Genomic DNA, 12,392 nt, shown 5'->3' with positions numbered 1-12,392 from the left:
CTTTTCACCTTTCCCATTACATTCACGAGAGCAGAAATGGCACAGGTATATTATGTGTAACTCAGAGATGTGGGGTGGTAGAATCAGCGCCAACATAGCGATACTAAATTTATTCATCCTGAAGTAGTGTTGGACCAACGGTGCGGGTTTGGAAATAGTGATTTTCCAGGACAATCTGTGTTATATAGGCTCCAGAAGAAAGAGCTGTCATCTCTAAAAACCTTCATCTTAAACAGTTTCAGAAATCCTCAGCTCTACTATTTTCCTCTGCTAATATAGTGAATAGCAAAAAGAGAAGACATGGTTTTTGGTTCTGCATTGAGCCAGAGGACTCTACGTGATCCCTATAGGGAGTAGGGAGTAATCCCAAGAAGCTGGGAAACAGGGCAGAGGTATTCTGTCTGGTTTACTTTGTTTTCTTCCATGCAGTCTTTGTCCTTTCTAGAACAGTAACTAGCTTGTCTCAGAAAGCGAATGTCAAGTTCAAAGATGGGATTTAATGAGTGTGTTTAAAACCAGAAATATACTCGTTGATTGAAATAACCCCTGAATGCCTCTTATTCCTGGTTAACATGGAATGGGGAGAAAGGGATAGGAATTTGGGAAATGTACATGTCTTTAGGACATCTGGAGAGAGAAGTTTTGCATTTATGTATGATTTTTTTTTAAGTAAGCGTTTCTTCTTTTACTTCTTTGTGACATAGTTATGCAAAGATATCTGACAATGAGCAGATTAATTTATGTTATTTCCTTTGAACCTTTAAAGAGTAAATTCTACATTATCTCTTGACCAGCCTTGGAAATTCAAACAGCATTGTCCTCTCCCCAGTCTTGCTTGGAATTAAAGGAATAACCTTGATGTATAAAGGAAAAATAACAGCTGTGATACATACCAGAAGAGATAGGAGAAGTGATTTACAAGGGCAGAGTTGCACAGATTTTATCCGGGAGTTTTCACAAAAGGGCTTATGGGAACTCATTTGACTTTTGAACCCAATTCATTCAGTCCCTTTGTTTCTTGAAAAATTAATATACAAGACTGCATTTTCCCCAATCTTTCACTACAACCTGTAAAGCATAAACTTTATATGAGCCACAGTTGACTGATTGCAATGTTTGCTTTGTGCAATTCCAAGTCATGGTGATGCTAAGAAAGAGAGTTTAATTAAAACAGAGCTTTGGTCTCTATTTTTTAAGTACATGGTATAACAGGAAGATTGCTTTTCGTCTGAGTAGGAGAAGTACAAGCTCAGCAGGCATAATCATAGTCCACAACATCATGCCCTTTTTAGTTATGGATGGTCTCTGGGCTTTTTGACTGCTTCACAAACGTAAGCTAATTAATGATAAGTAATATTATTATTGCTTTCCTGCTGGTTACCCAGCAGACTGCTTTCTTTCTTTCTTTCTTTCATGTTTTTCCTATGAGCTGAGAGAGCTGCTCCTGCCTGAATGGCTGAAGTGTAGAAAAGCAATGTGATTGTGTACTTGTTTGCCAGGATCCACGCCAGCTGTTTACTTACAGTTTCATTGTAGTACAAGACCTTGTTTTCCAGATGTTTGTCCATAGAATTGTATCAGAATGAGAGTGGTCTGTAGCTCATGGGAAATAGATGAGCAGTCCCTCAGGAAGAGCTGATGGGTCATGGGCAAGGGGGAAGAAGGCGGCTTTATATGAAGCTAGGAGTAAGCAGAACCAAAATAAAGGAAAATGCTGTAGGAAAATGGCTTTGAAAACAGTTCCCTGCCCTTATTTCCTGTGAAAACGCATCCTTCTGAACTTCCCAGCTCCCCAACTCACAGCAGAGATTTAGAAGTCTCCATGTAGTGTAAACTCCCTCTCAAGATTGCTCCTGTTATCTGATGTTCTTTCAGCTCCTTCTGAGTCATATATGTGCTGTTAAGCGTGCGAGACCAATTAATGTTACCTTCCTTTTTTTACTTTTTTTATTCCGTTGATATTTTTTCCCTTGCAAACAGAGACAATCGCATGCTTTTTGCCTTTTCTTTCCCTAAATTCTTAATCTCCCTGCCCCTCCTGCAGTGAACCTAATGTCCTCGATGACTCCCCGAGCCTGGCCACTGAGGGCAGCCTCTCTAGGTACAGTGTTAACACTACCTGTCTGTCAGTGTGTGTGCCGGGAAACAAGCTGTTTCCAATCTCCTCTGTCTCTTTCCCTCACCTTTTGTCGCTCTTTCCATCTCTGTCTCTTGTGGCTCATTGATATTCAGGCCTGCAAGTCAAAGGTGTAGCAACCCACCTTCAGTTTTCAGCTTTGATTGCCAATAACTTTGAGGAAGTTAAGGGAAAAGGGAAAGAGAAAGTTGTAGCAAGGTAAATAGTGGTCTGGCTAGCCTTGAGGTCTTCCCCTTGTTTAGCAATTACTTGAAAGGCCTGAGGAAGATTATCCACAAGGCATTAGCTGTAGCCTGTTAAAAGCATTAGTCTGGAGGCTTATATAAAACAGAGACATCTGTTTTTCCACTCATCTCACAGTGCTGTCACCACAAAAACTTAATAACAACGTTGAGCTGTGTTCTTTAACATTCACTAATAAAACTAATTATGATAAATCCTGTGGAATATAGTTCTCCATGGATGCTTTAYAGTAATTCTACCTATTTTTACAAAGTGTTTCCAGTCCTCAAATAGCAGCTTTAGAAAGCTTGCAGGTAAACACCATTAATACATATTTAAAATTGCCCTGTCAGAGCCTGAATTCTGAACAGCCTAGCTGGTCACCATTTGCTGTGGACAGGAGAGTTTGTGTGCAAACACTTATGGCCTTGCCTGTCAACTGGGTCGGCTGTGACTTAGAAGGGAGGTCTGCACCTTTAACGATCAGCTTAGCCATGTTAATCATTCTTACTGTCCTGCTGCTGTGCTCATACCTCTCAACTGATCCTCACGAGGTCGGAGAGCTCTCCTTTGTCCCAAGAGCATCTCTGTTTCCTTCCAGAAGAACTCAGCCTCTTACGTTGGCAACATGGAGGGTAACACGCTACTTCATTACTTTACTACATCAGCGGAAGATGTGGATATGTTGAGAGGCGTTTGTGTGAATGGTTTTTATTTTGTTGGTTTGGTTTGGTTTTAGATGTCAGCAGTGGCTTCAGGGTGGGGACAGGCTGCTTTGTTTGTTCATTCTTCTTCTCTCTGCTGAAAAATGGCAAGTTTATCATTGGTTGTGTCACTGAGATCATCCCATGATTCATGGCATCCTTTGTGTGCGTGAATCCTGCCTTGGCAGGTTGGTCTCTAATTGGTGCTGCTGTGAGGGTGGCATGAGGAAGAGACATCAGCTCTTTGGCAGAGGCAGGAATATTGTTATCAGTTTTTGTTATGTAGCAAAATGGATTGCATGGTCATCTGAGCATGTTTTGGAGCCTAAAGAGAAGTCATGCAACTGAAGAAGTTAAGTGCACTCCCTTAACTAGAGCTAGAAGTTCACCGCAGTTGAGGAGGATAAGGAAAGGAGAAGATCCATATCTGAGCTAAAGCCATCATGAGCTCCTATCAGGTTACCTCAGTGCTGAATTTGAAATTTTTTGATCTTGTTAAGTGGGAATTACTCTTAGTAATAACTCCTGGCGACAAGGCCAAGGAATTCATGACAGCTAAGTCAACTGATGAGTTGGGATCCAATAATTTATTTTGATCCCTGAAATTTAATCAGCTGTACAGTGGGTTCCTACTAATTTCTGTCACACCAACCTTTGCGAGGCAGTAGGACACTGTATCCTCCACACTGTTCTATCATACAGAGCTTTCCTTAGACCAACAGATCACGAGGTGTGTTTGGGGGCTATTTCTACTTAGGTTTATTTTTTTTGTCAGGAGCAGGCACTGACATCTGCAGGAGAGGCATCAAGGCTGCGAAACCTTAGGAAAGATTGAAGGCAGCAAGGCAAATACTGCAAATTCTTCTAAAAAGTCTGGATTGCGGTTCTGTGCAGCAAGAAAAGACAATGTTTCAACTGCATTGTTAAATCTGCAAATTGGATTCCTCCTCAAAAGGAGAAAAGTAATAAGCAGACATCGTAGAAGTTTATTGTGCTGTGGGAATCACAGGACAGAGTGAATGTGTTTTTATATTCAGGAACATTACCTCTGAAGAAAGCAGGCTTCACTTTTTCTCAGATAACCTTGATTTTGGCTGGAGCACAATGATAACAGCAGTTGAGGACTGCCTTGTGAATTCAAAGCTGATGTTTAGTCATAACTGACACAGAGAAATATATCCTATGGAGAATAGACCCATATAGAAGGTAGGAGTTTCAGATAAATTAAACAAATAGTGACAAACACAAAGGAAATGAAGTCTGTTTCCCTCTGTTCTTATAACAATTAGAGTCAGCCATGTATAAAAGCGAGGAAGACAGGAAGGGGACGGCATTTAAATGCTCTGGAGTAAGTAGATAGCATGTGGTACATAGCTAAGGAGCATTTGTGTTCAGTGTTATGATTTATTCTGGTTATAATCTGAGAGGAGACAATATTTCTCCAAATCATGAATGGAAGAAGAATGAGAACTTGCTGTAATGGAAAGCTGCTGCACAGAGATGTTTCCTTTTAAAGCTTCTAGTTATGCCTATCTTAAATCAATTGTGGCTAATAAGGAAAACTGGAGCAAATTCATATTACCAGGGCAAGTGCAGAGGAAGAGTTTTTTCCTACTGATCTAATGCTAACTTGTCTGGGAATATAAGAGCTGGATTTCATCTGTGTTTTAACCTATTCTCTATTGGCCTTTGTCCATTAACCCCCTCATTCAGATGTCTTGGGACATAAAGTGTGTACATGCTACCATAACGGTTGGGCAGGCATGTACACCTTTTTAACAGGCTTTTAAAACTCCGTGCTTCCTTTGCTGTGTTTTGTTTTCCTCCTTTTTTTCTTTCCAGCTGCATGTCACTTCTTATAATTCATGAAAATAACTTATCAATGCCAATCTGACAAAGTTTCTTTCAGCCCCTACTATGTGATTGGCTGTCATTTCTTGTATAGTGCTGGCAACGCTTCCATGAAGTCAGTTTTGTTTGCTCTCTTATTCACCTGTCTGTGCCCTAAGTATCTAATGGGAGTACCATTATTGTGAAGACGCGTCCCCTGTCAGAGATACTCAGGGAGTGATGGAACAGCATTTTGATGGGCAGGAAAATTTACTGGTGTGTTATTCCCAAGTAAATCTGGTTTATTTACTGTAACAAAACCCCTCGTATCAATCACATTGGCACAGGAGGGAAAGGTACTGTTAGGTGAAATGGCATTTGATGCAGTATTGCTTGACTGGGTCCCTACAAGCTGACAGAAAACCAATATACTCTTGATTGGGTTTGGTAAACAAGGAGAGACTGAAAAGGAGGGAGGGTTTACGCGGAGTCAGCAGTCTGTCTACCATGCTAATTTTCACTGAAACAAGATCAGTAGTGCTGTTCTTTGACAGGGAAACGAAGCCTCATGAAGTGAAAGGTTATATCAGGAAATTCAGTCACTCATCTGAAATTTGCAGTCTTTATGATTCTTTCTCTCTCTTTCCTTCCCTCCTTCAAAACTGGTGGGCAAAAGGCAAAAATGCAGCCATAGGAGGATTGCGCTGTGCGCAGGCAGCTCTTGCAAAGGTCTACTGCCCTCTGGTCTACCATTTGCCTGCAATAGATATCTGCAATTTCAGCTCATAAGATCATCCCAAATTATACCAATTTGTGTAATGATTCTGTACTGGAAATAAACATCCACCAGCTCACTAAACTCATTTCACTTATGATAGAAGCCAGGCTTAAAATTCCAGGCTCCAGCAGGAAGACGCAAAGTCCAGCCATTTTGTTGCTCACTTCTGTATTGTTTGTCTTCAGTGCACAGATTACTCCATGGGAATCATTTCTTTCCTCATGTCTAGCCTCTGTGCACTCATGTGGTCTCCTTATGTAATGACCTTTTTAAGGTGTTTTCATGATGCTTGTGAAATGAGTTTTTTCACGACTATAAATAGCTGTTTACACTGAATATAACTGTAGTCTTTCTGCTACAGACATTTAGGTCTACTCATAAGAGTTGTCTTCAATCAGAAATTGTAACAGTATTCTCAAAAGTTAGTTGAATAGAAAATTATTTTTACAAGACTTTATCCAGCCAAATAATATTCTTTTTCCTACTTAATTCATGTACAAGTAACTACCCTCAAAACTTCTTAAAAATCACTGGAGTAAGTTTTTACGTAATCCTAGAAACAGAAGATTAAGAAAATTCTACAAGCTGTAATTTCAAGTAGTCTGGATCATAAATTTAAAGACTAATTTAAGCTCAGGCTCTTTGCTTTCATAAAGAATGATGTGTTGCTTCTGGACCAAGCAGTCATATGTGCTGCGGTCATTGTCCGGGTCAAAGACGCAGTCCTGCTAACAGGAAGTAACGTTGAGGACTCTGCCTATTCATAGGGGGTGTTTGCATGATGTTTAGGATGCTTGGCGTATAAATCATTTCAAAACCCTACACAAAAGCTAGATAATATATTCCAGAGGCTGATGATCTCATTTCAAAGAGCTGTGTGAGGGAGAAAAGGACTCAGACGTATCCTGTTTTTTCCTGGCTTTGAGCTTGCAGCAGCTCTTCCTTTGTTCCAGACCATGGCAGTTGCAGTGAGATTGCTGAGGGCATGGCTCGGATTAGAAGGCTGTGGACAGACAATCAGAAGAGAAACAGCTTCAGGGGCTTAAGATAATATCTTTCTACTGAAGTTGCCAGTTGCCTCCCCAGCAGAGTTGGTGGAAACATATGTGTATGGTTCAGTGCAAAGCCTGACTTCAGTTTAAACTGATAAGGGAGGAAGGAATAGGGCTTTCAGCTCAGTTACCGAGACTTTGACTCAAAGCAGAGCAGGAGTGCTCTCATGGACTGCTCCACCAAACCTACTAAGGGCAGTAACTTCTGTCAAGGGAAAGAATGAGCAGGGTAGGAGAGAGAACTTCTAAAATCTCTTCACATCCTCCTTTTTTTTTTCTGACTAGCTCCTTAGCTTTGTCATCTTCTTCTGCTCCTGGTAAGTCAGGCATTAAACCTTCACTCTGCTGGTGATACTGAGCTCCTCCAGGAAGATCCAAGGAAAACATCCAGAGAAAAGAATGTTGTTTTCCTTTAGATTAATGCATGCCAAAGGCAGAATGTATTATAATACTGAATCTTCAACCATGCATACCAAATATAGCTGGAAGTTGCTTAAATAGGACATGTGGCTCAGTGGATTCCAGTTTGTCCCAAATAAGCAGCTGCCTGATTTAAAAGTCTATCTAAATGTTAGTTACTATTGTAACCATATGTCTCTCAGACGTAGTTCATTCAGCTGATAAGTTTTGTGACCACTGCCTGCTAAGTGACCAATTTTTAACTCTTTGGAGGAATGCAGTACTTTGGTGAAAAAGAAAAAGAAAAAAGAGGGGAGGGTGGTATTTTTATATTAAGTACATCAGTTAAATTAGTAAATCAATGATCAGTTGAATGGTAGAATGAGATGGTACATAGCTGAGTCTGTTTCCTTGCTAAAGATTCTTTTACTGGACATTTTCAGATATTTTGTGTGAAGATACTAACAGCTAAAATATGTGTTTATGTATATATATATATTTATACTTACTTGTATTTTTCATTTGTTAGGTACAAAAAGACTTTAGGCTGCAAGTGTTGAGTGTGGGGCCTTGTTCACATAAATCATGCATCCATTATGTGAATGGATCCTTTGTCACTTTGTGTTTGTTTTTTGTTCGTTGACTGAAATTGAAATTAAAACCAGATGACAAAATTGTGATGAGGCTGTGGGGTCTAATTGGGAGGGGGAAAAAAAGCTTTTAAAACATGGTCCTTGAAAAAGGGAAAGCAAACAAGAAGGTTTTTGAGCTAGGAAGCTGATATTCTTGCCTTTGTTGATGAAGCCCATGTGGCAAAGGATGCAGAGAAGTGAGTGTTGTTCAGTGGGATGCATCAATCAATGACTGAAAACTGAAATTTGCAGTTATTTACAGTTGGATGCTACCTGTGCGTGGCCAAGTCCTGAATGCCATGACTCCTCCTCTCACCCTTTCCTAAGCCCTGGAAGCCACAAACCAACAGAAACGTCCCCCCATCCTTCAAAGACAGTATTGCTCTTTGAAGTGACTGTGCCATTAGTGGTTTATTTATTTATTTTAGTCACAATTGCCAGGACACCTGCTAATTATTCAGGGTGATTCTGTGCTTGGCCTAATGCTGTCGACATCTAACAGGGTGGCAAGTGTGCAGAGCGAGCCAGGCCAGCAGAACCTTCTGCTGCAGCAACCCCTGGGGAGGAAGAGAGGCCTACGACAGGTGAGAACATGGGGAGGGAAAAAAAACCTTCTTTCCTTCTGATTGATTTGGTTTGGTTTTTCTAGTCTGTGTCAGTTTTGGAATGATCTGTGAATGTGACCTATCCCTTTTACCTAATTTGCAAAATGGTAGCACAGTTATTTGAGTTAGCAAGCTCTGATAAACCCCTAAGAAAGGAGGTGCACTCTGTTTTAAATTCCCCAAATCTTTCCTGTATAGGCTTTTGTATTTATTTTTTTTTTAATTCRAATGAAGGTCACACAAACCACATTGCATTGAAGGTCACATAAACTGCATTGCATTACATTCAATATTGAAACTGAAAAGGCATAAGGAGCAGAATTTCACTGGCTGTTTTATATGAAGGAGGTGTTTGAGCCATAGAAACCTTAAAATGAGTATCTGCTAAAAGCACAGTGAATGGACATCTAGAGGAACAGAGGATGATGACAATGATTTGTTCTCCTTAGAGAACTACAGACTGTGTAATACATGATCATGCCTCAGTCTAACATGACTCTTTCTTCCAATATTTAGCTTCGAAGACCACTTCTGTCACGTCAGAAAACCCAAACTGAACCTCGTAGCCGTCACGGAGCTCGACTTTCAACCACGCGGCGAAGCATCCAGCCAAAACCAAAGCCTAGTGGTAGGGCAGCACTGCATTTTCAGAACTAGCACTTCATATTTTAAAGTAGAAAACACTATGTTGTTGTTTTGGCTTTAAGGAAGAGTTAATATGTTTGAAGAATATGTAAGTTCTTTTCATTGTAGAAATAAGAGGTGCCATATTTTACTAGTTTGCATTTGGTTCAAGTTGGTAGTGGCTGGAAATTGTTACAATCTACTTGCTCTTCACTACCGTATGTTAAGTGAAGTCCCAGCAGTTTCATCTTTTTTTCCTAGTGAGTGGATATCCTATCAGAAAATCATCCTTTCAAAACACTTTGATGGTTTCTCCAAAGGCCATCAAGGTGAGACCAGATATGGACAGTGAATTATCATGTCTCCTGAAGGTGTCCTCCACTGAGGATGCCTTGTCTGAAACACTCAGATGTGCAAAACTTTAAGCTGCTAATGAGAGTGGTAGAAAGAAGGAAATTTCACATTATTTGCAACCATAGCAGTACAGACCTTTAAGGGCTGTATATGGAAATAAATAGGAGAACTGTTCTAGTCTTTGCTGTATCCACACAATATGTTTTCAGGGGTCAACCCTGCTAAGTAGGGCAGGTAGCTGTATTCTGTACCATCTAAAGTGAGCCATTAATTTTGGAGGAAAGACTTGGAAGAACAAAGGTTGCTTCCTAACTTTCTAGGTCTCTAACTGCTCAGTCAGGACTGCGCTAGGGCAACAATGCTGTTGGAGATGTTTGGAGCATGAAACTTGACCAAGAATAGTTAAAAGCAGGAGCAGAGGTGTCAGTTTTACAGTTAAGTTTTAGCCTAGCTGCCTTCACCCTGTGCAGCTCTTTGTTATCCCTGAATAGTAGACTCAGTCCAAGGCAGGAATGGGGGCAATCTGCTGCCCTCTTTGTATTCTCAGATGTCCTGCAAAACCTTGGGGAAGTCCCTTACATATTTGCATCTTGGTTTTGCTTTAGTTGAGGGCAGTAACACCTAACTCACATGGGAATTCAATTCATTATATTCTTCTAGGATAGAAAGATGTTATGGGTGGCATTTATCTCACCAAGCTGTAACAGAGAGAGGCAGGATGAATAGTTTTCAGGAGATCCTTGCCTCTTGCATTGGCTTTAGAGTAAGACTGGGGTAAAAAGCTTTTAGATTAGACTCCATTTAGACAGCTTACAAAGATGGAATGAATCATGAATCCTATCTTAGTTGTAAAAACTCTGGGGATGCTCTCTTTGCTTTGTGTGTTGTGTTTTCAGTCCTAAATCGGAGCATTTTAATACTCAATTTTCTGTATCTTTTTGTACCCTTAGTGGAGCAGAAGCGCTCAGTGACTTTCACTGAAACCCAGCCCGAGGCAACAACAGCCTCCACAGCCACCCCCTCTGCTGCAGGAGCCCAGCAGCAGGGCTGCAGCTCGAGCAGCCCCCTAGGGACCAGCAAGCAGGAAGCTCTGAGTAAACCTGTGCTGACTTCCTCGCCTGCCATCCTTGTAGCTGATCTCCATAGCCAGAACACTGGCCAGGTAATGTGATTGACAGTTTGACCCATGTGTGCCTGCTGCTTCATGTCACTTGGGCTGATTTAAGTTGCAGGGTAAATTTATGCAGGGGAAATGCCTAATGCATCACAGCAATATAATGAAAGCTAGCTTGTGAGTGAAGACAGCACTCTCCTCTATATCTTTCCTTTAAGCTGCGTTTGCTGTCCATCCCCCTACTTTTATGAACCACTGACTTCTAGATCTTTGCAGTGATTCTTAATTTGCAAATGTGTTTCCTGCTTCCTCCCCTTTCATCTTCCCATCATGCATACAAGTCCTTCTGAACCTGCTCACCAGTGCAAGCATTCGTCTACTCATCTTCACAGCTTGCTCTCTGAGAAGTGGAGCTGAGTATTTGCTAGACCAGTTGGTCCTTAAGGAAGGATTCCTTTAAAAACTCATGACTGTTTTAGCAAAAGTATCATATTTCAAAAGAAGCTGTTTGTCCAACATTCTTCTGTGTTGGACACCATTGAGGGCAGTGCAAGGACAATCACAGTCGTTATTCCAACCCATCAGTGACACTGAGATCACTTTTATAAGCCCAGATATCTAGTGTCTTGTGGATAAATGTTCTTTGCCGTGAACAAATTAAGATACCTGTTATAGAAAATGTGCTCAAAAATGAAATGAAGAAGTACTAATGACTAAAATCAGATAGCCTTTCTGGTCACTGCTATAAATTTGATTCACCAGCAAAAATATGCATCATCATCAGGGCAGAATTTTGGTGATTTATAACCTACAAATGCCTGGCTCTTTAAAGTAAAAAGTAGTTATGGGTGAGAAAATCTTTTATAGATGTTCCCTTGCATTTTTTTCTCCCTCCCTCTTTCTCTGAGTTCTAGCCTGACCACTGGCTCTCCTCAATTCCAGAGTGAGGCACTTCCTACTGAGAAGGAGAAGGAAAAAGAGGAGGGCTTGGAGTCCCGGCCAGCAACAGCACAGAGCACTCCGACTCCACCCACACAGCTCTCCGACACTGAAGACTACGCTGGCCTCGAGACCACCAGCTTGCTGCAGCACGGGGACACTGTCCTGCACATCAGTGAGGACAATGGGATGGAGAACCCCTTGCTGGCCAGTCACTTCAGCTTCACGCACGTTGAGCTCGGGGAGACTGACGTTGATCTAGATGAATCTCATGTTTAAGTCTCGGGGCAGTGCAGTAATGGAAGGAGAAAGAGAAATTGTATCTTCTCCTTTGAGTCTCCTGGTAACTGATTAAAACAAGAGCACTTTATTACCTAACAGCTGAATATAGCTAACAGCCTGTTTGCTATAGAGTGGCAAATTTCTGTTTGTCAAATCTGTTTCAGTTCAAGGCAAGACCACAGGAACAGAGGAGAATTTTTACAAAATTCTCAGGGTTGGGGAGTGTGTGCAAGTATGTGATCCATAAAACCTTGATCTGGCAGCTGTGTACTGTGATTGTGATCAGCAGCTTCTCTGGTAAGCAGGCTGTTGTACTGTACGAGACAGAAAAGGAAAACGTCTTTGAGGTTGTGCCCAGGGTTTATTTTTGTAGTTTTTTGGGAGCAGGGCTATATCCAAGGCTCTTAAAACTTGGTACTGACAGTCAAAATACTGACAAAAAGTACCAATCTGAAGCTTGGTTTTTCACCCTGGGACCATTGTTCCTAACCAGGGAGCGATTAGACTTTTTTTTTTTTTTTCTTTTTTGGTCACTGCAGACTTTAGTTGAGTTTACTTTTGTCTGTTGGTTTCATTCCACTCTGCAAGATATTACCCTTGCGCTACAAAAATATTTGCTCTGTAAAACTAAATACAGTACATACCGTAGGAAGGAATGCACGTGCTGTGCACAGATATAGATGGGCAGGGGGCGAATGGTCTGCAGATGGTATAAATAGT

At 41.1% G+C, this 12,392-nt stretch overlaps 1 protein-coding gene across 2 annotated transcripts in view; it reads left to right on the top strand.

The window, feature by feature from the left end:
• Positions 1-11,669, top strand: part of UNC80 (unc-80 homolog, NALCN channel complex subunit) — a 140,433-nt gene extending 128,764 nt beyond the window's left edge. The window contains exons 60-64 of one of the 2 annotated variants that reach the window (XM_026088561.1): positions 2,045-2,101; positions 8,257-8,338; positions 8,876-8,987; positions 10,288-10,499; positions 11,394-11,669. In XM_026088561.1, coding sequence (XP_025944346.1) covers positions 2,045-2,101; positions 8,257-8,338; positions 8,876-8,987; positions 10,288-10,499; positions 11,394-11,669 — 739 coding nt within the window. The remainder of the gene's footprint in view (positions 1-2,044; positions 2,102-8,256; positions 8,339-8,875; positions 8,988-10,287; positions 10,500-11,393) is intronic. The other variant, XM_026088569.1, reaches the window with a different exon arrangement.
• Positions 11,670-12,392: the final 723 nt, after the last annotated feature.

This window comes from Apteryx rowi, unplaced genomic scaffold, assembly GCF_003343035.1.
Source record: "Apteryx rowi isolate R43461 unplaced genomic scaffold, aptRow1 scaffold_12, whole genome shotgun sequence".
Taxonomy (NCBI): Eukaryota; Metazoa; Chordata; class Aves; order Apterygiformes; family Apterygidae; genus Apteryx; species Apteryx rowi.
Note: the sequence above shows the minus strand (reverse complement) of the source record. Positions and strands in the feature narration are given on the sequence as shown.